Source organism: Peromyscus leucopus, chromosome 18 (genome assembly GCF_004664715.2).
Source record: "Peromyscus leucopus breed LL Stock chromosome 18, UCI_PerLeu_2.1, whole genome shotgun sequence".
In the NCBI taxonomy this organism is placed as follows: Eukaryota; Metazoa; Chordata; class Mammalia; order Rodentia; family Cricetidae; genus Peromyscus; species Peromyscus leucopus.
The window spans coordinates 40,661,961-40,687,052 of record NC_051078.1 but is presented as its reverse complement, the minus strand read 5'-3'; the positions used below and the strand labels follow the sequence as shown (position 1 = coordinate 40,687,052).

At 39.7% G+C, this 25,092-nt stretch overlaps 1 protein-coding gene across 1 annotated transcript in view; it reads left to right on the top strand.

Annotated features, from left to right (window-relative positions):
- The window catches only part of Slc5a8 (solute carrier family 5 member 8), a 57,874-nt gene that overhangs the window by 23,856 nt on the left and 8,926 nt on the right, over positions 1-25,092 (top strand). Inside the window, exons 4-12 of the mRNA XM_028880304.2 lie at positions 5,648-5,715; positions 6,671-6,825; positions 9,185-9,325; positions 10,552-10,681; positions 12,519-12,607; positions 13,983-14,095; positions 16,081-16,148; positions 23,126-23,212; positions 24,067-24,272. Coding sequence (XP_028736137.1) covers positions 5,648-5,715; positions 6,671-6,825; positions 9,185-9,325; positions 10,552-10,681; positions 12,519-12,607; positions 13,983-14,095; positions 16,081-16,148; positions 23,126-23,212; positions 24,067-24,272 — 1,057 coding nt within the window. The remainder of the gene's footprint in view (positions 1-5,647; positions 5,716-6,670; positions 6,826-9,184; positions 9,326-10,551; positions 10,682-12,518; positions 12,608-13,982; positions 14,096-16,080; positions 16,149-23,125; positions 23,213-24,066; positions 24,273-25,092) is intronic.

The window sequence follows — 25,092 nt, the reverse complement described above, 5'->3', positions numbered from 1 at the left end:
GGAGGTTGTCTGTGATTTTCTTTTTTTATCTGCACATGGTTTTGGTATTCAGAGTTACACTGGCTTCATAATGCATTTGGAAATCTTCTTTCATTTTCTGTTTTATGGAGTGATTTGAGGATTGGTATTAGCTCTTCTTTAGAACTTCACAGAATTCTGTCCTGAATCTATTTGGGCTTGGATTCTTTTTAGATGGGCTGTTTTAAACTACTGATTCAATTTTATTGTTTGTTATAGATCTGTTTAAATTATTGATCTCGCACTGGTTTAACTTTGGTAGGCCAAAGTTATAAAAATTCATCCATTTGTTTTATTTTCCAAATTAGTAGAATATAAGACTTTAAGGTATGTCTACTATTTTCTGGCTTTCGTTGGTACCTGTTGTAATGTCTCCCTTTTCAGCTCTATGTTATCAATTTGGGTCTTCTCTCTCTTTCTTTTGGCTTGGATAAGGTTTCTCAATCCTGTCTGTTTTTTCAAAGAACCAACTCTTGGGACAGTGAAATGGCTTAATAAGTAGAAGCACTTGCATGAAGGTCTGAAGACCTGAGTTATTTACAGATATTATATACACACACACACACACACACACACACACACACACACACACACACACTTTGTTCTAATCTTCCCTCTCCATTGCTTTCCTCTTCCCCATCTCCACCTCTTGCTGGTCCCCCTGTTTCCTCCAATAGTCCTTCCTTTTGCTTCCATGAAGTAAATATTCCATCACCCTGCCTTTTCCATGCTTGACTTAAACATCTTCTTTTCCTTCCTCTTTCTAATTTAATGTCCTGTGAGTGCTATGCATGCATGCACATGCACAGACACACACATAGGTATTCAGACACACATAGACACACACATAAATACACACACACAGACCCATATAAAGAGACACACACAGACACATAAATACACAGACACACATACAGACACACACATAGACACACACATAGATACACCCAGAGACATATATAGACACACACACACACACAGACCCATATACAGAGACACATGCATAGACACACACACACACACACACACACACACACACACACACACACATAGATACACAGACACACACACACATTTATATCTAGATTCTGCATCAGGGAAAATGTGCTATTTATCTTCCTGAATCTGGATTATTTTGCTTAATGTAATGGTTTCTAAAACTATCCATTTTTCTGCAAATGTCACAATTTCATTTTCCTTTACAGTAGAATGAAACTCCACTGTGAATCTATATCACAACTTCCTTATCCATTTATCTGTTGATGGGCACTTAATCTTGTTTCATATTTTGGCTGTAGTAAACAGTGCACTGAGTATGGATGTTCAGGTGTCTTTGTGATAGGTTGACTCAGAGTCTTTTGACTATATATACTGGAGTGGTGTAGCAGGATGGAATGGCAGTCTTACTTTAGTGTTTGAGGGTCCTCCATACTGATTTATGTCATGGCTGCACTAGTTTATATCCCCACTAGCAGTGTATCTTTTTTTTTTTTTCTGTATCATTGGTTGTTTTCTTGATGATAGCCACCTAAGGTAAAAGGGAATCTCAAAGCATTTCCCTGATGCCTAAGCCCAATGAACACTTTTTCCAAATAGTTATCGGCCATTTGTATTTTTCCATTTGGGAACTGTCTATTTAATTCATTAGCATTTTTTTTTTTTGTAATTTGGATGGTGTCTTAGTTAGGGTTGCTATTGCTGTAATGAGACACCATGACCAAAAGAAATTTGGGAAGGAAAGGGTTTATATGGCTTACGTATCCTGAATCACAGTTCACTGAGGGAAGTCAAGGCAGAAACTCAGGCTGGGTGGGAGCCTGGAGGCAGAAGCGAATGTAGAGGCCATGGAGGGGTGCGGTTTCTCATGGCTTGCTCAACCTGCTTTCTTATTGGACCACTGGCCCAAAGTGACCCCACCCACAATGGGCTGAGCCCTCCCCTGTCAATCACTAATTAAGAAAATGCTCTATAGGCTGGTCTACAGCCGTATCTTTTTTTTTGTTTGTTTGTTTGTTTTTCGAGACAGGGTTTCTCTGTGTAGCTTTGCGCCTTTCCTGGAGCTCACTTGGTAGCCCAGGCTGGCCTCGAACTCACAGAGATCCGCCTGGCTCTGCCTCCCGAGTGCTGGGATTAAAGGCCTGCGCCACCAACGCCCGGCTACAGCCGTATCTTATGAAGGAATTTTCTCAATTGAGGTTCCCTCCTCTCAGATGACTATAGTTCATGTCAAGTTGACGTAAAGCTAGCCAGCACAGATGATTTTGGTTTTTAATATTTAATTCTTAATAGGTTTTTTTTTTTTTTTTTTTTTTTTTTTTTTTTTTTTTTTTATGTATTCTAGACCTTAATTCCGCATGGAGTTTATTGTTGGCAAAGACTTTTTTTCCCATTCTGTAGGCTACCACTTAACTTTGCTGATTATATCACTTTCCATGTGGACCCCATTTGTCAATTTTGGGGTTTATTTCCTGTAGTTCTTTTCAGAAAGTCCTTGTCTACGCTGATTTCTTCGGGTGTTTTAACCAATGTTTTATTACAGCATTTCAGGTTTTACATTAAAATATTTGATCCATTTTTATTACATTTATTTAATTATTATTGTGCATGATGAAAGATGTACATGATGAGAGATATGGATCTAGTTTCACTCTTTTTAAAAAATGGATTTATTTATTTTTTATTTTATGTGTGTGAGTGTTTTGGTCATATGTATGTCTGTGTACCATGTGCATGCCTGGTGCCTGTGAAGGTCAGAAAGGGATATCAGATGCCCTGGAACTGGAATTATGGATGGTTGTGAGCCACTATGCGGATGGAGGGAATCACAACTGGGTCCCCTGCAAGAGCAATGAGTGATCTTAACCACTGAGCCCTCTCTGCCGCCCCCCACCCTGGTTTGATTCTTGTGTATGGGACTATCCCATCCTCAAGCCCCATTTGTTGACGCGGCTGTATTTTCTAACATGTTTCTGATGCCTTTGCCAAGCATTAGGTGACTGTAGCTGTGTGGGACCCTTTCCGGTCTCCCGTTCTATCACATGGTGTGTCTGGGTTTCTGCTAGTATCATGTTTTAGTTATTATGGCAAACATAATTAGATACATTAATGAAAGGTAAAATAAACATTAGGTTTAGAAGTACCACCGAGTAAAATATTAGCAAAAAAGTAAAGCATAGAGAAAAAAAGGGGGTAGAGCACAAGGAGCCAGAAATTAGAAAACAAATATTAGAATGACTTTAGTTTTGGATCTTGGAGGCTTCCAGATGTTCTGGACTTCTGTATTCCTGCGATTTATGCTGCAGTTGCAGCCGAATCCAAGCGTCCCAAGTCTGCCTGAGCGATCTTCATTTTACTAGCTCCTCTCCACTTTTTTTTTTTTTTTTTTTTTCATGCCAGGGGCCTCCGCAGACCACACTTCTTAGCTTTCTAGCGTGTAGGCAGAGCAGCCTCCCCACAATTCCGGAGACTCCTCACTTTGAATCCCCTGAGATGGCTGGCGTTCTGAGGGTGTTTCCAAAATGTGTTGGGAGCACAAGGGACAACCACAGTGATGAGATCTGAGCAGATGGATCTCTTCTTATGCTTTCAGAGCATAGTCAACACCCATCACCCTGCCCTGCGGGTGTCTAGGATGCTGGAGCTTCAGAGTTCTCGGACCCTATAGCCGCGAATCCGATGGCTGGTGGGTGCTTCTACTTGCTGACCCTAGGATCAGGCCTATCCAATTCTAAGTTATTCTCAGCTGATGAGGCCTGTTGCCAGGCACTAAGGGTAGACCTACTTTCCTTGTGTACTCCACTGCCTGGACTGAGCCTCCTCTTGCCCACACTTTTCTGGTTTTTAACATCTGGCTTCCTGCCCTCCACATTTGCCTCCTAGAACACACACTCTCTCTCTCTGGGCTTGTGGCAGGTTGAAGTCTTTGCTTCCCGATTGCTGATCATTCCCTGTTCTTGGGTTCCCAGAGCAGCTAAGTTTTCAACAATAGTTTCTTCTCAAGATGGTGCCCCACCATAATCCTCCCAGCTTTCTCCCTCAACAGCATCTAGAACTGTATCTGAGGTTTTCCAGAGCTCTGGGCTTATTCTGTGGGTAGGACGCCAGTCTCTCTTCACCAGGCCAAATGGCTTGTGTTTTAGATGCAGTCTTTGTCTCCGTTTTTCCTCCAGTGGATCACGTGGCTGGAGCTGTGCTCAGCTTTACTGTCTTCCTTTGGAGGCTAGCCCTTTTCTCTGCACTTTCCAGCTTTTTGTCCACTCCTTTTGTCAATTTCCAGCAGATTTTCCTCTTCCTCTCTTTGGAAGAGGGTAGAATTTTTTTCCTTATCCTGACATTTTCTTTCACCGGGTCACATGGAGACCGCCTCTAGTCCACCATCTTCACTGGGTGCCCTCTTCTGAGGCTTTGAAGTGTGTCCTATTGGTCACTAAAGACGTTTAAATCTACACATCAACTGTTGAGTTGTTTATTTCCGCCATTTTGTTTCCACTAGATGTAGTTTGAAATTCTCTTAAAAGGTCTCTCTTAGTTTATAACTTTCATCTGTTTTCACTTTTAATTTCTGTTTATTTCTTAAAGAAACTGCATTATTTGTCCCATCAAACTTCTCATGGTTTTCATTTTACTGACTGTACCCATATTGGGCCATTCAGTAGTTCCCAAGTCCTTAATGTTTCTTGTAAGCAGTACTTAGAGAGTTCATGATTTTCCAAAAGCAGGTCAAATTTTGGAGCTGTATTCTAGGTAATAATAAAGGTTTGAAGCTTCTTGGTTGTTAGACCTTATTGTGCATCATATTCTAATTTTGTAATTTCCTCTTCATTGATTAGATCGAACACACATAAGAGGAATTTTCTTTGCTTGCCTAGTTCCTCTGAAAAATCATTTGTATAGAAACGGCAGGACAGCTGTCTGGTTCCTCCCTTTACTTGCAAGTTTTGAAAGTAATAAATTACATGTCTAAGGGTATTGCTCAGTTCTTAGTTTTTAGTTTCTTGAGGTCCTTAATTTTACCCTTTCCAATTGTATAATTATGTAGTAGTTCCAAGGTCAAATCTATAAATAGAAATATATTTGAAGACGTCTAACATAACTCCATCTCTTTTGTCCTTTTTATCCTTTATATATTATAGGTAACTTTTTTTCTATTGGCTTTTATTTATTCTTCCATTAAAATATATCCCTCCACTTTTTAGATAACTGGTAACAAATAATAGACTTTCCTACCTCAAGTCTTATCTTAAAAATACACATTTCAAAGTCTGATGAAATAGCATATATATATGAACCAATGAGAAGGGATGGGAAATCCCCTTTGATCCCATTCAGTCTGGTGAACTACTTCACAGAATCAAGCAGTTTCTTAGCTTAATTACAACACAGATCTTTTTCTATGTATTTCATTTAGCCAGTGTTGGATCTATATGGTGTCTGTGAATATTAACAAACAGTATGTCTGTTGAACTTAACAAATAGGGTTTTCTTCTCCATCTGTCTTGAGGGCATTGATGAGACATGATTCTAGTTTTAAGCAAGCAGGTATGGAGCTAGAGGCCTCCCTGGTAATTCTTGAGAAGTACTTTTGTTACCCACATTCCACAGTTGAGTATGTGTTCTCTTCTTTTCTCAGTTACAGGATTTGATCTGTGGGGCGCAGTGGTGGCAACTGGGGTGGTCTGCACTTTCTACTGCACAATGGTATGTGAAGAGTGTCATTTCCCTTTTACTCTACTCACTTTGCAAAACTGGAATTTCAAGTAGTCACGTGCTGCCGAGTGACTGCTCATACTTACTCTTTTTCCTCTGGGCTTCTCACAGTTCAACATTTTTGTAAGGAACATTTGGTTCTTAGATATGGCTTACAATTTTCCTTTCATCTGAACCATGACACAGGTCCCTGTTTTTATCTCTTCATTCCTTATTATAGTTTCTAAAAGTTATATATATATATATACTTATATAATACCTCAGCATAGAGACTTGTGATAATGGTCTATTAACTATAGACAGAGATGACAAAATATGCAACAACCATCAAGACACGATGCTGCTTTATTGTGGAGGCAGGCTATGTGCAGCAACGTAAATTTATGTGATCTTTGATAGTCTCTATATTAACCTTTTATTTTGCTTGATCTTCTAGGAAACAAGATCCTTACATAGAGCCTGTTTAAACCCAGGCCACAGAGGCTGAAGAGAAATATTTGTGGCAGTGCTAGAATGCAACAATTTTAGTATTTTAAACAATATGGGTATCTGAGTACAAACTGTGTATTAGCCCACACAATGACTTTTATATTTAACTCTGAATTGTCTTTCCAACATTCTCCTCACCCCACTTCCCTTCTGTCCAAAGTGTCTATCTGGCCTCATTCAGTAGACCATGTATAGCTTTCTTCTCTTCTGCTTTTTCCCAGGCTGTTTTCTGACCTGGCAGGAACTTACATCTTTGCCTCTGCCTCTGCTTGAGGGATAGGTTAAATATTTTCATCTTTATAATAAACATTCTTTCAAGATGACCATCTCCTTTGAGTGGCCTTCTTGACCAAGCTCCATGTTTCATCATTTTGTCTAGTATAGTACATTCACATTTAGAGAGATATATAATCACATTTCATAGAAGTATTAATCCTAATACACTTTCTTCTCTAAGGGTGGTCTTAAAGCAGTTGTCTGGACAGATGTTTTTCAAGTTGGGATCATGGTGGCTGGATTTGCATCCGTGATTATACAGGCGGCAATAACTCAAGGTGGGATCAATACAGTTTTAAGTGATGCCTCCAATGGTGGAAGATTAAACTTCTGGAAGTAAGTTGCTGTTTACCTTTTGGTTAAAAGAATGTATCTTTTGTTTTCTTTGTAAGAAATAGTTTTACTGGAATAGTAAGTTTGTACTGGAAAGTAAATAAGTTACTAAGGGGGGAGGTCTGTAAAATTAAAGTTGGCAAGTAAATGTCTGGGGAGTTTTTGCCAGTTTTTGAGGGGTTAAAGCAAACTGATGCCACCGGGTTGTATAGTATTATGATGATTCTTTCTCCATAGAAGGACATTAGAGCAGAAAACATATTTTCTTCCAGAGGTTAGAGTCTGGAACAGGTTGAAAGTAGGGTGGGAAAAAATGGTGAAAGGTAAGCAAGACTCCCAAAGAGACAAACCCTGAAAGACAGATTTCATTTGGAGAATGCTTTATTTTAACCAACGCTGAGAAGGTAGCTTGATATCATTCTATCCATATGTAGCGTAGTAAAATAGCATATTGCTGAATAGCATTTCATGTATGCACCTCTTTATGTTATTTCCTAAAAACTGGTCAGAGCCAGGTGGTGGTGGCGCACACCTTTAATCCCAGCACTTGGGAGACAGAAGCAGGTGGATTTCTGTGGGTTCGAGGACTAGAAGTCACTACAGAGTGACTTCTAGGACAGCCAGGCCTACACAGAGAAACCCTGTTTTGAAAAACTAAAATAAATAAATAAATATTTAAAATAAAAAAATTAAAACTGACCAGAAAAGTTATGACTGATGTTTCAAGTGATAGCCTGACATAGGATAAACATGTCTAAAACAATAGAAAACCTAGATAGTGCATCCAAAGCATATCAGACAATTTTAGAGAATTACAAAAACACCTTTCCCTTGGTTCAACATTGTTACCTTGATGCACCACGTTCAATGTGGAAAGAGGGTTATTTTGACCTGGGGCATATTCTCTTCTGTTTAAATAGTCCTGCCTGAATTGAGATTGGAAATCTACAATCACCCGTGGGAAGAAACACACAAATAAGCAAACAAACAAAACACTTAGATGATTTTTTTTTTAAAGATGGCTCTTCTGTGTCTTTTAAAATAGTCCTCTTCTTTTGAGAAAGGCTTTTCCAGGAACCAAACAGCACCACCCTATTCACTTGAAGAAATGTGTGTCAGGGAATCACCTTCAACTGTTTTTAATACTTGTTTCTTCTTTTACTTCAAGATTCAGATATGAATCTTGAGCGCTCCTATTTGGACTGCCTTTGGCTATGGTTCCTTCCATGGCTAGGGCAGAACAGGAAGATACTTTTATTTGATATTTACTCAGACTGGTTAATGAAGAAAGCATAGTTTCATCAAAACAAAGCCACATTGATTTTACCAGGAGATGGATCAGAGGAGCTGGAAATGACCAATGGTTGTGTAGAAAATATTGATTATGCTCAGTCTCTTCCAAGATGCCCAGGCTGAGGAGACAGCATACAAAGTCAATCACTTTTCTGCAGCATAACTGTCACTATATGCAGAGGATATATATATATATATATATATATATATATATATATATATATATAGTCTTCATACATCAATAAGAGATCCCTTAAAATAAAAAATAGGTACTTTAGTGACCATATCTTTGAAGACTGCTAACAACTAAATGGTAATGAAAAGGTCCGTTGTGTTCTAGACTTTTCAAGAATGTTCCCTATTATCCTGAAATGTGTTGAGACGTAATTGGCACACTATCTTTCCTGCCTGGGAAAAATGAAAAGAACTAAAATCTCCGAATTTTGTTTTTCTATCCTGTCTTAGATCCTTCAAGTAGCTCACTGAATCTTTTTGACTCTTTTTCTGGTTAATGTGGAGATAACTCTCAAGATAGTATTTGGGCTTGTGTGCCTGCCATGAAGTGGTTTTAAATTGTTAGCATTTGCACACGGAATTCTAAGAAAGCATAGTGATAATGACGTGATAATTTTACCAACTATATACTCATAGATTATACTGACCTCTTAAGCTTAATTATGACTAGACATGTGCTAGAAGAAGAATTATGTTCCCACAGTGTGCTAAATTGCATTTACTTTGTTATGACATCTATTTACATGGTACACTTTGAATCCCCTCCCCCCAGTATAGCATGGCCAATTAGTTCTTAACATTATGGGAGAAAATATATCTAAATGCTCAAAGTGATAAGAACATGTATTTTCTCCTAATTCCATCTATAATATCCTAATATCTGGAAATATAATTGTTTACTTAATTAAATTTAAATTAGAAATATTTATGTTTTGACATAAATTTGGACATCTTTATGTAAGTCTGCGAGTGTATATGCTTGCGTCTCAAAGTATACTAGGAGTATTTTCTCTTGCAAACAATTTGTATTCACTTTCCTTTTCTTTTCATCCAGTTTTAATCCCAGCCCTCTGCAAAGACACACATTCTGGACAATTATCATCGGAGGGACTTTCACGTGGACCACCATCTATGGTATCAACCAGTCCCAAGTACAGAGATACATTTCCTGTAAAAACAGACTCCATGCAAAACTGTAAGCCAAACTATGGCATATGAATCATTAATAACTGTCATTTCTCTTATGGAAATGCTTCCATAGTCAACTTTAGTTCAATCTTAAGTCTTTTGTATCATGAAACTCCAAAAATAGATGAACCAAAGGACCAAGGTTGGCTGGTGTGTGGTTCTATAGTTGAGCACAGAGTGGTCCTAGAGGTTTTCAATCAAGCATTTGAAAATATTTCTATGGATTATTAAGTAAGAGCCCTCATCAAGAAAATAAATGTCTCAAGAACCCATGGAAGTTAAAAAAAATATAAAGGAGAGCTTAATGGAAGAATGATTACCAAATTTGCTAGAGCTCCACAAAACAACTATATATATGACTTTTATCATGAGGAAATTTAGCATCATATTAGAAAAGTACATGCAATCTGGAAACAGTGAAATGACACTGGACAGAAGTGTAAGTTCCTCAAAACAATGAAAAAGTGATTATTCAAGAGTTGATGTAGTAGCATGCATTGTATTATCAGCCTCAATCCTGGATTATAGTGCCTTCTAACTTGCTACTTGGACAGCATTGTACAAATTACTTAGTTTCACTGAGCTTCAGATTTAAACTTGCAAATGAGTACAGGAAATACTATGACCACATGAAAAGTGTGGAAGAGTACTGTGTTGGGCATTCACATGTAAATGTTCATTTCTGCTGTCACTAATGGGATGTGACAAGTGAACTAATGGATGAGAGAGAATGTTGTTTAGGAGGAGAAACTGGTTTCGGGAATACAAGGGGTGTTTCTTGTCCTTAATGGGTTGTCTTAGAAACTATGGAAGAACATTAGTGGATTGATATGTAGATGCTGAATCATGTTTATCAGCTTATAATTAAACTATTTTTTTAAAGGAAAATGAGCCAGTTACTGCCCTAGTGCCTCTTAAAATCCTTATTTTATGGCAAGAGGACTCAGTGTATTATAATGAGATACTACTATAAAGCCATGGATGCCTGTGGATTTTAAGTAAGAGGACACATTCACTGAGAAACAGCATCTACCTGAACGATTTCTAGATACATTGTTGGTTGACGTCAAAGAGGACAGTCAGATAGACTAGAAATCATCTTTGAGAATCAAAACATTTAATTAATTAATTAATTATTAAGTATAATCATGACGTTATTTCTTGCTCTTGTAACAGTTTTCTTAGTCTTTGGGATAGAAAGTACAGCTGTTATTTGCCCATCCTCTCCTTTAGGTCTCTCTACATCAACCTTGTGGGCCTCTGGGTGATCCTCACTTGCTCTGTGTTCTGTGGGCTCGCCCTGTACTCCAGATACCATGACTGTGACCCCTGGACATCTAAGAAAGTGTCGGAAGTTGACCAGGTTTGGAACCACATCTTTCTCGCATGGGTAACAATGGCACTGCAAAGCATTCGTGATACCAGGAAGGAAAGCTCTTGTTCTTGAAGAGACCCATCAAGTGGGCACAACACAACTAGACACCTTCCACTTCTATAAAGCATTTGGCAAAAACATTGCAGTAGACAGAGCACGTGTGAAGATTTCTGTATCAGAAACTAAATTGTTCAAACACCTGGAGAAATTTCAAGCCAGATTTTGGATAGAAAAACTCGGGGTTGGAAGTAAACTCAGATAATAGAAACTATACAAAACACATAACGTAGAAGAAGTTTGTGGATATTGTTAGAGCACTCACTTCAAACAGTCTTCCAGTTTTAATTTACTTTAAAATTTTACATTTATCTATTTTATTTTATGTGTGTGAGTATTTTTACCCGTATATATGTCTGTGTATCACATGCTTGCCCGGTGCCCCCAGAGGTCAGAAAAGGGAGACAAATTCCTTGGAGCTCGAATTGCTCATGACTGTGAGCTACCATGTAGGTGCTAGGAACAGAATCCAGGTCCTCTGCAAGAACAATCTCTTAACCACTGAGCATCTCTTCTAGTTTTAAATGTAGAAACAGACTAAGAAGGGAACAGAGTTTGCATCCTGTGCACTGAGATTTCATGTCTGGAGTCTTACCATGCTTAATTTCAGTTCCACAACACTGTAATTCCAGTTTCATAGGTAGCTTAATGAATCTCAGGAGTTGTTTGTTTGTTTGTTTTGTTTTCAAGACAGGATCTTACTTTGTAGCTCTTGCTATCCTGGAACTCACTCTGTAGACCAGGCTGGTCTCAAAATCACAGAGATCCACCTGCCTTTGCTCCCAAAGTACTGGAATAAAAGCAGTGTGCCACTAGGCCAGACTCAGAGAGGGGTTTTACTGGCACAAGGTCACATTGCTAATAAAAAGAATTACAGTGAGAGCTTATTGAGTCTTTTCAATAGGCCAGACATAAATAAATAAATAAATAAATAAATAAATAAATAAATAAATAAATAAATAATGAATGAATGAATATGCTTTATCTAATAAATAAATAAATATACTTTATTTAAAGTCTAATTTTTACTTTTCACAGTTAGACTAGGAAGCAGCATGTATCATTTTTTTTCCTTTAAGAAACCAAGGTACTCCTTGCCTTGGAGGAGGTGGGAATGAGGGTTGGTTGGTGGGGGGGAGGCTGGAGGGCAGGAGAAGAGGGGGATCTGTGGCTGGTATGTAAAATGAATATTAAATTTCTTAACAATAAAAATAAAAAAGAAATGATGCTAATCTGTAACTATCATGGCAGTAAACAAAAAAAAAAAAAAAAAAAGAAAGAAAGAAAGAAAAGAAAAGAAACCAAGGTACTGAGTAAGCATGGGCAGTTGGGACCATGCTTCAGACCTAGGCTCTGCCCTTAGAGCTCCTGGAGGCTCTGTAGCTTGCACTTTCTTGTAAACTTGCTGCACAGTTCAAGCTTAGCGTGTCCTGACTCCGGGAGCCTGGGCTCCTCTAAAGTCTACTTTCCAAAACCTGCTTGCTGACCAAGTGCCTGGGGCCTCAGAATGAAGAGGCAAAATCACACTGGTGCAAATGTAACACCTCCCCACTGCCCATGTAACTGGGATTAGGAAATGAGAAGATTATTTTAGATTATTTTTTAAATTTATTCTTTCAGAATTTGAACAATATATTTTGATTTCATTTTACACATTTGGGGTTACGTAGGCTATCTGTTATTCTTTTTGGAAGAATATGAAATTGACTGGGTATTAATTTTGTTTAATAGCAACTAACACTTGGGTGTAAATTTTGGAATTTTTCAGCTTATGCCTTACTTGGTCCTGGACATTTTGCGAAATTACCCGGGAGTTCCTGGACTTTTTGTGGCCTGTGCTTACAGTGGGACGTTAAGGTAGAAAACTGATTCTATGAAGGTGTCATTCCTGTAAGGACTTATGTACATTTCACTGTCATTGTGACCAACACATTGTGACCTGCAAGAAAACAACTTGAAGGAAGGAATTACATATTTTAGATCATAATTTCAGAGGGTTCAACCCATACTCACCTGGCCCTAGGTATTTTGACAAATCTTTCTGGTGGTGGGAGCAGGCATTGGAAGACCTTTTTCATGGAAGAGGCCAGAGCAAGATAGAGTCCCCAGTGGTATACTGGCGGTGACCCATTTCATCCAAGCAGGCTCTACCCACTACCTATTTACCCTCCTCAATAATGCTATCATGGTGCACCTCATCAAGGTAGTAATCTGTTCATTTTGACCTGGAAAATCATCAAGATAAATTCGGAGATGTGTTTCACTAATCCCCTAGGCATTTTCCTATCTAATCAAGTTGACAATTAAGAATAACCATCAGAGTCTCTCTCTTTTCTTATTGGGTATTTTGAGAGGTAAAGATGAATTCTGGGCGTGGTCACAAATGGCCTAAAATAGGCAAACTGCTCCATGCACCCTTCTGTTGGTTGGCTGCCTATGGGACCATTCTGCCGTCATCCGGCTCTCTAGGTCTCTGCTTCCTACCACAGCAATGCATACTCAATATGGTCATGGTGATGATGATCACTTGATGGTGGCTTTAATATTTGCTGAGTATTAAACATTAGTGGCTTCTGTCTTGGTTTAGAACATGTGTGAGGCTAAATCATTGTAACCTGCAAAACCAGACTCAAATCTCTTAATTATGTGTGCTGAATACTGTACATCTAAATATTTGCGTGCACAAAGAAACTATATCTTAAAGTTGTTATGTGATAATCTGAGTAATATGTGAAAATTCATTTTATAGATACAGAAGACAAGCTGGGAAATATCTTTTGTCTCTTACTTTCTCTCTTACTGTCCAATCTATCTATGTTGCCTGACTCATTCATGAAAGATAATAGCTTCCTGGAAGAGGGTGCTATGATCATTAAAAATAAAAGAACACGGTTCTCTTTAAATTATTTTATTATTTTATGTGCATGGGTGTTTTGCCTACATGCATGTATGTCTGCACACCACATGCATTCAGTGCCCTCGAGTTCAGAAGAGGGCATCCGATCCCCTGAGACTTGAGTTACAAATGGCTGTGACTCAGCTACTGCAGGTGCTGGGGATCAAACCCAGGTCCTGTGAAAAAGCAGCTAGTATTCTTAAACACAGAGCCATCTCTCCAGCGCCATCTGCTTCTATTGTAGAAGTGTCAATTTGCTTTCTTCTTCCTCATTCTCACTAAAAGTACCATTCAAATTAACATATCATAAATCAATTTTTTTTTCTTCTCTTGTAGCACAGTGTCCTCCAGCATCAATGCCTTAGCTGCGGTGACCGTGGAAGATCTCATCAAACCTCACTTCAAGTCACTGTCAGAGAAGTCTCTGTCTTGGATTTCCCAAGGAATGAGTGCGTTTCCGTGTTTCCTTTCTCATGATTCCATTTGAGAAACACTTTAGCTTTGCTTTGGAGACACTAGAAATTGTCCTCTGAAGAAGCATAAGTACCTCATAGTATGAATACATGTCCAGGATCATGTGCTTACAATGGTATAGGGATGATCGTATCTACCAAGAAGACTTGGGCACGAATTCAAACATTTAAGATGGCAGTGGTGGTGCACATTTGTAACCCTGACCCTCAGGAGTCAGAGGCAGAAGGATCATGAGTTCATGGGTAGCTGGGGTTAGTCTCAAAAAGAAAAAAAAACCTATCTAATCGTCAGAGAGCCTCGAAGGACAATGCCCCAGCATCCTCTTTGGTTCTCCTCCATGATAACTACTATTAGTGATAAGACTCTCATTCTCCCTCTCACTCAAGTTTGAAGCAGGGTTTTTCTATGCAGCTTGGTCTGATTTGGAACTCATGATCCTTCTGCCTCATCCTCCTGAGTGCTGAGATTACAGGTGGCCTGACTTTCATTCACTTTGAAGGGTTCTGTGCTATTATTACACTGAGGTAATGCAATCAAGGGCATCACAGACAACGTGACAGTCTACTTGACTTTGCATTAATTATGGGCACCCAAACCCATAATGGTGATCATTCACAGCTTATCAAATGGGAAAGAATTAAGCTAAATCACTGAAATTGATATTTATATTTAGATTGAGCCCTATAGACATTATTACAACAAGAGCACTTTGAAAAAAAAAAAAAGATGTTTCTTTTCTTTCAACTGGGATCGGATAATTTACATAACATTCTTAACAAAAGTATGAGTGCTGGGACAAAGAAGGCGGTACCCACAGCAGAGGGAATGTGCTAACTTTATGATAAGAAATAGCTCATCTGTTGTTCTTCTTTTAATATTGAACATAGAAAACTATATTGGTTGATTGCTGTTAATTTTTTTTTTTTTTTTTCTGAGACAGGGTTTCTCTGTGTAGCTTTGCGCCTTTCCTGGAGCTCACTTGGTAGCCCAGGCTGGCCTCGAACTCACAGAGATCCGCCTGGCTCTGCCTCCCGAGTGCTGGGATTAAAGGCGTGCGCCACCACCGCCCGGCTCTGCTGTTAATTTTTTTTCCAAATGGTTTTTTTTTAATGCTTAAGGAAGTAGTTTTTCTTAATTTTAAAAGCAGTACATTTTCTGAAGGGAAAGGAGGAGTAGATATGGGGGAGAGGGAAGATGGGGGCTGGGAAGAGTAGAGGAAGGGGAAACTAGGATTGGGATGTAATGTACGAGAGAATAATGATGAGAGAACAATGATGATGATGATGATGATGATGATGACGATGAAATTATCAAAGGAAATGAGCATGAAAAGAAAAAACCCTGCCATTTACCAGCCAGGGGTGTGATGAGAACTTCTGTAAAGCAGTTTGGAGAAGGGAAGGTGGAATATGATATGGATTAAAGTGACCTTTCTGTGCCAGATTAACTGGGAAGACGTGGGCATTGCTGCTGGAGATTATGAGAGGGCTAAGGCAGCCAAACCACAGTTGGTGTGGGTTACCAGTTCCCAGGACAAAGGAACACTGAGAGTCAGAAGGCTCTGATTCTGGTGTTTACTCGCCTTTTCCTCCTCCACATTGTCCCGAGCCGAGTCCCGCACCTCCCTTTATAGACAAATGTTTGTGGGAGATTAAATGAATAGCACAATGGTGCTAAGTTTTAAAACCCCTGCAGTTAATTCCAGGGATTCTTTTCTTATATAATGTACTGTTGTGACTAATCCCCAGGCGCAGGGTAAGGGCTTTGTTTGTCTTCTTTGCACCCTGTTGGTCTTCTAGAAAAAAATGCCTCTTTGCCTTGTCTTGCTGACTTTAATGCGTGGGCTGTTCTCACCTCAATGGTATTATTCACTTTGGCTCAAAGGCGTGGCCCTCATTTTATGGAGGACTGTAATCCTCTGGGTCTACACTGGTACACTGTCTTTTATGCTGTCATGTAGGTGTGCTGTATGGAGCACTGTGTATCGGAATGGCTGCTCTGGCATCACTGATGGGAGCCTTGTTACAGGTAAGAGCTGAGTCTGAAGACTGGTGTCATAATCGTTAAGTTATTAGTGTAAATGTTCATGACGCCACCTTCACACTTTATATATTGGTTTTTTTTTTCGAGACAGGGTTTCTCTGTGTAGCTTTGTACCTTTCCTGGAACTCACTTGGTATCCCAGGCTGGCCTCGAACTCACAGAGATCTGCCTGGCTCTGCCTCCCGAGTGCTGGGATTAAAGGCATGCGCCACCACCGCCCGGCTTAACACACTTTATATATTTATCTACACTGGGCACAAAGATGACTGAATTATTTTTACATTTAAAAATATATATCTTTCTTCTTTTACGTGTGTATGTGTGTGTGTGTGCCTGCTTGTCTGTATGTGTACCACGTGTGGGCAGGAGCCCACAGAGGCCAAAGGGCCCCAGAAGTTAGACCCAGTTTTGTTGGCTGTCTCATGTGGGTGTTGGCTACTGAAACTGGGTCCTCTGTAAGGTAGTAAGCAACTCTCAACTGCTGAGCCATCGTTCTGGACCCTTGTTTTTAATATTTAAAAAATATAGTTTCAGATAATTGTAGATTTATATGAAATTAAACCAATGCAGAGGTATCTATATCTATATCTCCATAGCAATGCCTTACAGAAACACCCGGCAGTGGTAGCATCTTGACAGGATGCTGTTACAGACAGGATATTGGTGATGAAACAGTGAGGATGCAGAATGATTTGATCCCCACCAATGCTTGCTCCTCTTGCTACCTTTCACAGCCTTGCCTACCTCTCTCAGTCCTCACTCCCCACACCCATCCCAGGCCTCTGAAAACCTCAAATCTATTCTCCATTCTTGTCATTTTTTTTGTGTTAAGAATGTTACATAAAGAGAATCAATGTGATGTCTCAGGTTGCTAAGCCTGGTGACTGGGTTTGTTCCCCCAAATGGTGGGAGGAGAGAACTACCTCCTGGAAGCTTTCCTCAGATTTCCCCAGTCTCTCTCTCTCTCTCTCTCTCTCTCTCTCTCTCTCTCTCTCTCTCTCTCTCTCTCTCACACACACACACACACACACACACACACACACACGAAATAAAAATGTAATAACTTTTTAAAAGTACTGTTATATATAGCCGGGCGGTGGTGGCGCACGCCTTTAATCCCAGCACTCGGGAGGCAGAGCCAGGCGGATCTCTGTGAGTTCGAGGCCAGCCTGGGCTACCAAGTGAGTCCCAGGAAAGGCGCAAAGCTACACAGAGAAACCCTGTCTCGAAAAACAAAAAAAACAAACAAACAAAAAAAAAAAGTACTGTTATATAAAGGTGTCGGGGAAGTGGTTCCATAGGCAATGTGCTTGCTGTGAAAATTTGAGGACTTGAGTTTAGGTCCCTAGCACCCACATAGAAAAGCTAGATGTGCCTGTCACCCAGTCATGGGGAGGCAGATCCAGGAGACTTGCCAGCCACCTAATCTAGCTGGATTGGTGAGCTCCAGATTCAGTGAGAGACCCTGTCTCAAAAACACGGGGAAGACCAACTGAAAAGACATTCAATGTTGACTTCTGGCCTCCATAAGCACCCTCACATGCATGTGTGCACCTGCACACACACATGCACATGGAAGAATGTTATGTAAATGAGATCTATGTAGATGTAATTCTGAACAGTTTTATTAGATAAGAAACACAGAGCCAAATGCAGTGTTAAAAGCCCCAGAGGTCAGAGAGAAGCAGCCAAGAGCTGAGACCAAGACAGCCTTCTTACCCCTCGCTGCCGCTGCCATCTTTCTCCCGAGAAAGAGACCTACTTCCTGTGTGTCTGTCTACTTCTGTTCTGCCTTCTCATTGGTTGTAAACCCAACCACATGACCTCCTTGTCACTGTCTGTCTATACATACCTCCAGGTCTTCTATGGTTGGTATTGAGATTAAAGGCATGTGTCTCCATGCTGGTGGTGTCCTTGAACACACAGAGATCTGCCTGTCATGTTATCGGGGTTAAGGGCGTGTGCTACCACTGCCAGACTTCTGCTAGATGGCTTGCTATTAGCTCTGACCCCCAGGCACTTTTATTTATTAACATACAAATAAAATCACAATTCAGCACAAATAAAATATCACCATAGATCCATTAGTAAGAAACCTTTTAAGTCTTCTTGGCTCTGGCTGTCAAGAGTGAATTTCGACTGGAACCTGACCTTTTTCATTATGAGGTGAAATTTTGGATGTCACACTTTCTGTTTCAGCAGCTTCCCCTGACACAGTGTCAGAAGGGCCAGTGGCTTTGCCACCGCTCTGAATTTAAAGTCCAGTGAACACCTGAGTTGTGTTGGGTGCAGATATGTAGAATGCTATGAGACATATAGCAACAATAAGGTTAGTCACAGCTGTAGACTCACTCAGGTGCCTGGCAAGGTTGAGCCTGTGTGTTAGTTACACTGTAATGCAGCCTGACCCTAGGGATTTCTAATTATGGCCCTCAGGACCTGCAGGAGACGAGGCCATTTCAGCACACATGGAAAGTCTTCTAAACCTCAGAATGATGTTTGCCCTTGCCAGGATATCTTCAACTCCCTTTATGGGAGAAATGGCTGGGAGCTGACCCAGCTGAATGTAGGTATAGAAAAAGGGGGAAACCACCCCAAATTCCGAGGCTGGTGTCTGGATGGAGACTCTTCTAGTCAGTTGGTATCTGTCCCCGATTGTATCTGGCTCATGACCCTGGCTGGTGCCTCCTTGCAATCACTTATAGCACTACCAGGATAAACAGCTCAAGGCACAGCTACCATTCATCTTTGCTGTAAATAAAACAGAAAGTGAGAGGTTGTCCCCAGGAAAGTTAGTTACTAAGACCACACCAAGTCCTCACATATGAAGACTGAAAATTGGATAGCATAAGTAAGCGAGCAAGAGAATTTTGCCATTCATTTCATTTATTTTCAGTTTTAAAGAAAGATTTCAATTTGTTAGTGAAGAATAAACAGAGTAAAAATTATTTTCTGGTCCATTTTTTAAATGAAGTATTTTTTTTCTTTAAAAATTTTTTCAACAGAAAAATTTTTATCCAGTTTGTTCTTTGACAATTTCGTTCACAAATAATGTATATTCTAATTATTGTAACCTTGAATCTCTGTGACTATTCCCTCCTCCTTACAAGTCTCCTCTCTCACATTCATGACTTTTTGTTATTTTGGGTTGTCTTTTTTTTTTTTTTTGGTTGTTGTTGTAATATTTTTGAGACTAAGTTGAACTGGAATCATGTGTGTGACCAAGGGTTTGGAATTATGTGCTGGGGCCAGGTGGGCTCCTCAGTGAAGACAATTGTGGGCTCCACAGTTGAAGACCATGACTGCCTCTCCTCCTAAACCCATCAGTAACTGGTTCCCAGAAGGAAGGGTTTGGGGCTCATAAGCTTGTCTCAGATCTGTGACTGTTGACAGGCCCGTTGACACCCACTTAGTTACGTTCCCACCAGATTGTTCTGAGACTGCCAAAGACTGCTCTTTATCCATCAACAGAAATTTGTTTGGGATTTGGCAGACTTCCAAGTTCAGGTAACTTGTTAACTACTGCTCCTCTTCAGAGTCAAGAGGTCAAACATGAACCTTATCATGGCTACAAGATAAATGATAGCCATAGGCCCATCCAAGTAACTGTGGGCCATTTAGTACTATAATATAACCCAATTCTGGAAATTCCAGCCTTCTCCCAGGGGTTTCCAGGAACCAGGTCATCTCAGCAGATATAACTTTTAGAAACCATAACCAAATTTACTTTTATCTAACAAACTTTCTTTATGAAAAAAAAATTAGCAAATAGCCTGGACTGAATACTAAAAAACAGAAGGATTGTCCAAAGTTTGAGGATGGTCCCTTGATAGAGATTCTTATGATCAACTGACATCCATCTGTTCTCTGTCTTCTAAGAGGGCAGCCAGAATGTGCGAAGTATAAAGTGTGTCTTTTTTGCACAATGAACTGGGATAGAAGATTTTTGCTTTGTTTTTGAGGGCACTGGTTAGTTTCGACACCCGACATCCCCAAACATGCGAAGTGACTTCTGCTGGTACCGTAGTAGAGGTAGCTGCCTTACTTCCATGCCTTGGTAACAGCTACTGTCTACAAGATCTCCTATGTTACTGCCCAGTGTGGGGAGCCTTGGTGCAGGTAGCAGTGTTCAGTCTCAGGCCCTCATTGACCTTTGCTGGTATGAGGGTGTGAACGTGCTCTCCACATCATCTGCACTGTGGCTGGTGGCTCCTATTGTGACTGGCTTCTCTTTCTTCATCACCTCTGGACTATTCGGAGAAATCTTCTAGCAAAACCATCCTAACTTCAAGCCTAACCCCTAACTCCTTGCTGCATCACTAAGGTGTTCTTTTCTGTTTTGCTTTTGCTTTTCTTTCTTTCTTTCTTTCTTTCTTTCTTTCTTTCTTTCTTTCTTTCTTTCTTTCTTTCTTTCTTTCTTTCTTTCTTTCTTTCTCTCTCTCTCTCTCTCTCTCTCTCTCTCTCTCTCTCTCTCTTTCTTGTTTTTAACCATTTTGTTTTTATTTTTCAAGACAGGGTTTCTTTGTGTAGCCCTAGTTGTCCTGGAACACCCTTTGTAGAAAAGATTGGCCTTACACTCACTGAGATCTGCCTGCCTTTGCCTCCCGAGTGCTGGGATTAAAGGTGTGTGCCGCTGTGCCTAGCCAAGGTCCTTCTTTCTAATAGAATGTTTTCTGAGGCATCTTCCTTATTTCTGTAAGCATGCTCCCAGATCACGTTGTTGTAAATGGCTTCATGGCCATGTGTTATCTTCACACCTCACAATGAAGTCTAGTTCACATCCTATGACTCTGCTGAGAACAGACCCCCTATCATATCCCTTAGCCCACATCCTTCTCACACACCAGTTCTTTTTCACAGTGTCCACACAGTCTCTACTTCACAGTGTAGACTTTTGGAAGAATTCATTTGAATCAACAGTTCAGTATGTATCTTCTAACATTTCCTTGGTATACTCTCTGATTCATTCTTTCCGTTGTGTTTGGTCTCTTGGTGGACAAGTCACCGTGTTCCCACTCTTTAATGGTTCTTTTTACGTTTTAATTGGCAAATAAAACTGCATATTTATGGTGTACAATATCATGCTTTAGTACATGTGTATATTTTACTACATTCAAATGTGATTAAATATATCTATTTCAGGGAGGCAGAGCCAGGCAGATCTCTGTGAGTTCGAGGTCAGCCTGGTCTACAAAGCGAGATCCAGGACAGCCACCAAAACTACACAGAGAAACCCTGTCTCAAAAAACAAAAACAATATCTATCTATCCATCCATCTATCTATCTATCTATCTATCTATCTATCTATCTATCTATCTATCATCTATCTATCTATCTATCTATCTATCTATCTATCTATCTATCTATCTCCTCAAATATTTATTATTTTGTAGTGATGAAAACATTTAATATTATTTCTCAAAGACTTTTTTGAGACATGTAATCCATTATCACTCTCCATCATCACACTAGCCCATCTGAGTGTATTTCCCTTATAATATTATAACTTAGTACCCATCGGCCAACTACTAGGTTTTATTCTGCCCAGTCTTCAAAATTAGACGTTATGTTATTGAAATTACTAGGTTATGAGGAGCATACATCTTGGAGCATTGTTTGCATTTCCATTTTTCATATTGCAAATCATTTTCAGTCTCATGGCTTTAGTATCTCCATGATCAAAGAAAAGTTTCAATTATCCAAATAGATTTTAAATCTTTCTCTACATTGGATCAATTATTTTAAATCCAATTTTCAATCTAATTACATCCTTATCAGATCAGACCAGGGATGCTCATGAATCCTAGCCTTATCCTTGGCCAGTTTGCAGTTCTTACTCAGTCTTGTGCAGAGGAATGTTTTGAGATCACCAAAGCATAGGGGAGTATGGTGATTTATCAGGACAAAGCTGAGAAGGGTTGTCTTGATTTGTGCACTCATAGAGATGCTCCAATGGTTTCATGACTCGTTGTCTTCTTTACATTGTGATGCCTTTTTTGGTCTGTGTGTGTGTGTGTGTGTGTGTGTGTGTGTGTACATGTGGTAGGGAGGGGTTCTCATGCATGTACGTGCATAAACCAGAAGCTGGTGTTGGATATCTTCCTCAATTGCTCCCCACCTTATTTTTTGAGACAGGATTTCTCACTGAACCTAATTCAGCTAGACTGGCTGACCAGCAAGCCCCATCAACCCTCCTGTCTCTATCTCCTCAACACTGGGATTAAAGGCATGCACTGCCACATCTAGGTTTTACTTGTGCATTAAACTCAGGTGCTTGTGAAGCATTTTATAGACTGAGCTGTCTTCCCAGCCACTTTGGTAGTCTTTAAAAATATTTTTTAGTTGTGTATATGTGTGTGTCTGGGTGAATATGTAGATGCGAGTGTAGGTGCCTATGGAGGCTACAAAAGGGCATCTGATCCCTTTGAGCTGGAGTTGTAGGCAGTTGTGAGCTACCTGATGTAGGTGCTGGGAACTGAATTCAGGTCTTCTGCAAGAAAGGTAGGCACTCTTAACCACTAAGCCATCTCTCCAGCTCTTTGTTGCCTATTTGAGGGTACCTGAAGGGACAGACAAGCCAATTGTGGTGGTGCATACTTTTAATCTCAGCACTTGGGAGGTAGAAGCAGGAGGATCCCTGTGAGTTCAAGGCCAGCCTTGTCTATATAGTAAGTTCTAGGACAGCCAGGGCTACAAGGTGAGATGGCACTGTCTCAAAACAAACAAACAGACAAACAAACAAACAGACAAAAACCCCAAAGAACAGAAAATGCTGAAGACAGAGAAACAGAGGTTTCCAGGTGTTAATGATCTTTGCCAAGGATAAGACTACTATGAATAAAATTAGGATTTTTTTTTTCTGGAGGAGACTGAATACTTTAATACCTACCCTGATGAAATTGCCTGAAATATTTATGCTTGGGTTTGAAATTACTGATTGTGATTTTGTGCTATTTTTGTAGGCAGCACTCAGCATATTTGGCATGGTTGGTGGACCACTTCTGGGCCTGTTTTCTTTGGGCATCTTAGTCCCCTTTGCCAATTCAATTGTAAGTAGAACTAATGGACAAATCTAAAGGTTACTTTTCCAACGATATCTTTCTTCTCAGCTGTAAAGACATGGTTGCTTTGAGACCTGTCATTAGTTACTTGTCTTGGTGACTGAAATCACTCATTTTGACTTTGATAAAGCATACGGGGGAGAGCTCTGCATTGAGGTCTTGTATATAGGAAGCCAAATGGAAACTGTCGAAATCATGCAGTGCAATTTAAATACTCATAATGTAAGTAGACCAGCATCTCTTACACATTTAAATTCTTGCCCTTCTTAAAATCAAATGTCTAGGCTGTAAAGAAGGAGGTCATCAGGCTTAGATTTAAAGACTGCATGTAGTTGGAGCACAGCAAAGAGAAGTTGATCTTTGCCACTGTGACCACAAAGTTTGTTCTTTTGGTACTTCAAGCCAGGGCTCCTGCTCGTCATTCTAGCCCTGAATATAATTGGAATATTTTTTCAGAAAGAGGTGATATCTCTGCTATCTAAACATGTCTGTGTCTGGAAATACAAAATTGTACTTGGAATAAATGGAATCCAAATGACTTCTCTGAAAACCAACAGGAAGTCCATTTCTTCTATAGCTGAAGATCTAGAATATACATAAGTGATGTGAGACATTTATATCATAACAATTGGTTAGGTAAAGAGGGAATGAGGTTAGTGAATCTCTACGACTCTGGGCAGAGAGACCAGAGATCTATGACAACCTTTGTAAGAGGCAGATATACTGGAAGGGAGGAGAGTCAGATAGGGGGCTTTGACCATTGTGAAACTGGCATTCTCATGTTAAATTGACCTCAAAGAGAATGACATTATTTTTCTTTGAAAAGCACTCTTGTTTTTCAGGGAGCTCTCGCTGGTCTGTTGGCTGGATTTGCCATTTCTTTATGGGTAGGAATTGGAGCTCAGCTTTATCCTCCGCTTCCCGAGAGAACCTTACCGTTATCCCTTGAAACCCATGGCTGTAACATCACACACAATGGATCAGCCTGGATATCAACCACAGAAATGCCGTTTTCTACTAGCGCTTTCCAGATCCACAATGTGGAGAGGTATGAAGTTTCATGTTATGTCGTGATGTTATGTGTGACAAGTAGGGGACTCCAGTTGTTTTGTTTTTGTTTGTTTTTTTGTCTTCTTATAACACTGCTTTTTTCCTAACTCTGAAATGGGTAGACCCCTGTGGCTTTCCTGCTGTGTTATTTTTACATTATAAGGACAGCAAGTGACAGCTGAAGACTCAGTGAGACATCCTGTACCTGCCTAGATAAGCTTTCAAGCCTTCCAGATTGAGTTGCATTCTTTTAATTTTCTAATGGTTGATGAGCATATCTTGGTGATTTCAATTTTAATTCTCTTATGATTGATGAAGATGACCACCTTTAATACTTTTATTGGCCATTCAGATATCTGCTTTTGTCACTTTCCTTTTGAGAACTGTTCCAATATTTAACAGATTCTGTCTTTTTTTCTTATTTATTTAGGAGTTGGTGATATATTCTTCATTCAAAATATGTTTTGAAGATATTTTTCCTCAATCAATAGGTTTAATTTTCACTGTTAGCCAAGTTTTTTTTAAGAATTCACAACCTATTTTTGCCTATATCATTAGTTCTTTGTAGTCTTGTTGAAGAAATCATTGCCTACTTTGAAGTCATAAACATGTTCTTCTTAATTATTTATTTGTTTTTTGTTTGCTTGGTTTTTCAAGACAGGGTTTCTTTGTGTAGCCCTGGCTGTCCTGGGACTCTCTGTAGACCAGGCTGGCCTCGAACTCAGAGATCTACCTGCCTCTGCCTCCGGAATGCTGAGATTAAAGATGTGCACACCATGTCTGGCTATTTCTCTAATTTTTAAATTAAAAGTTTTATT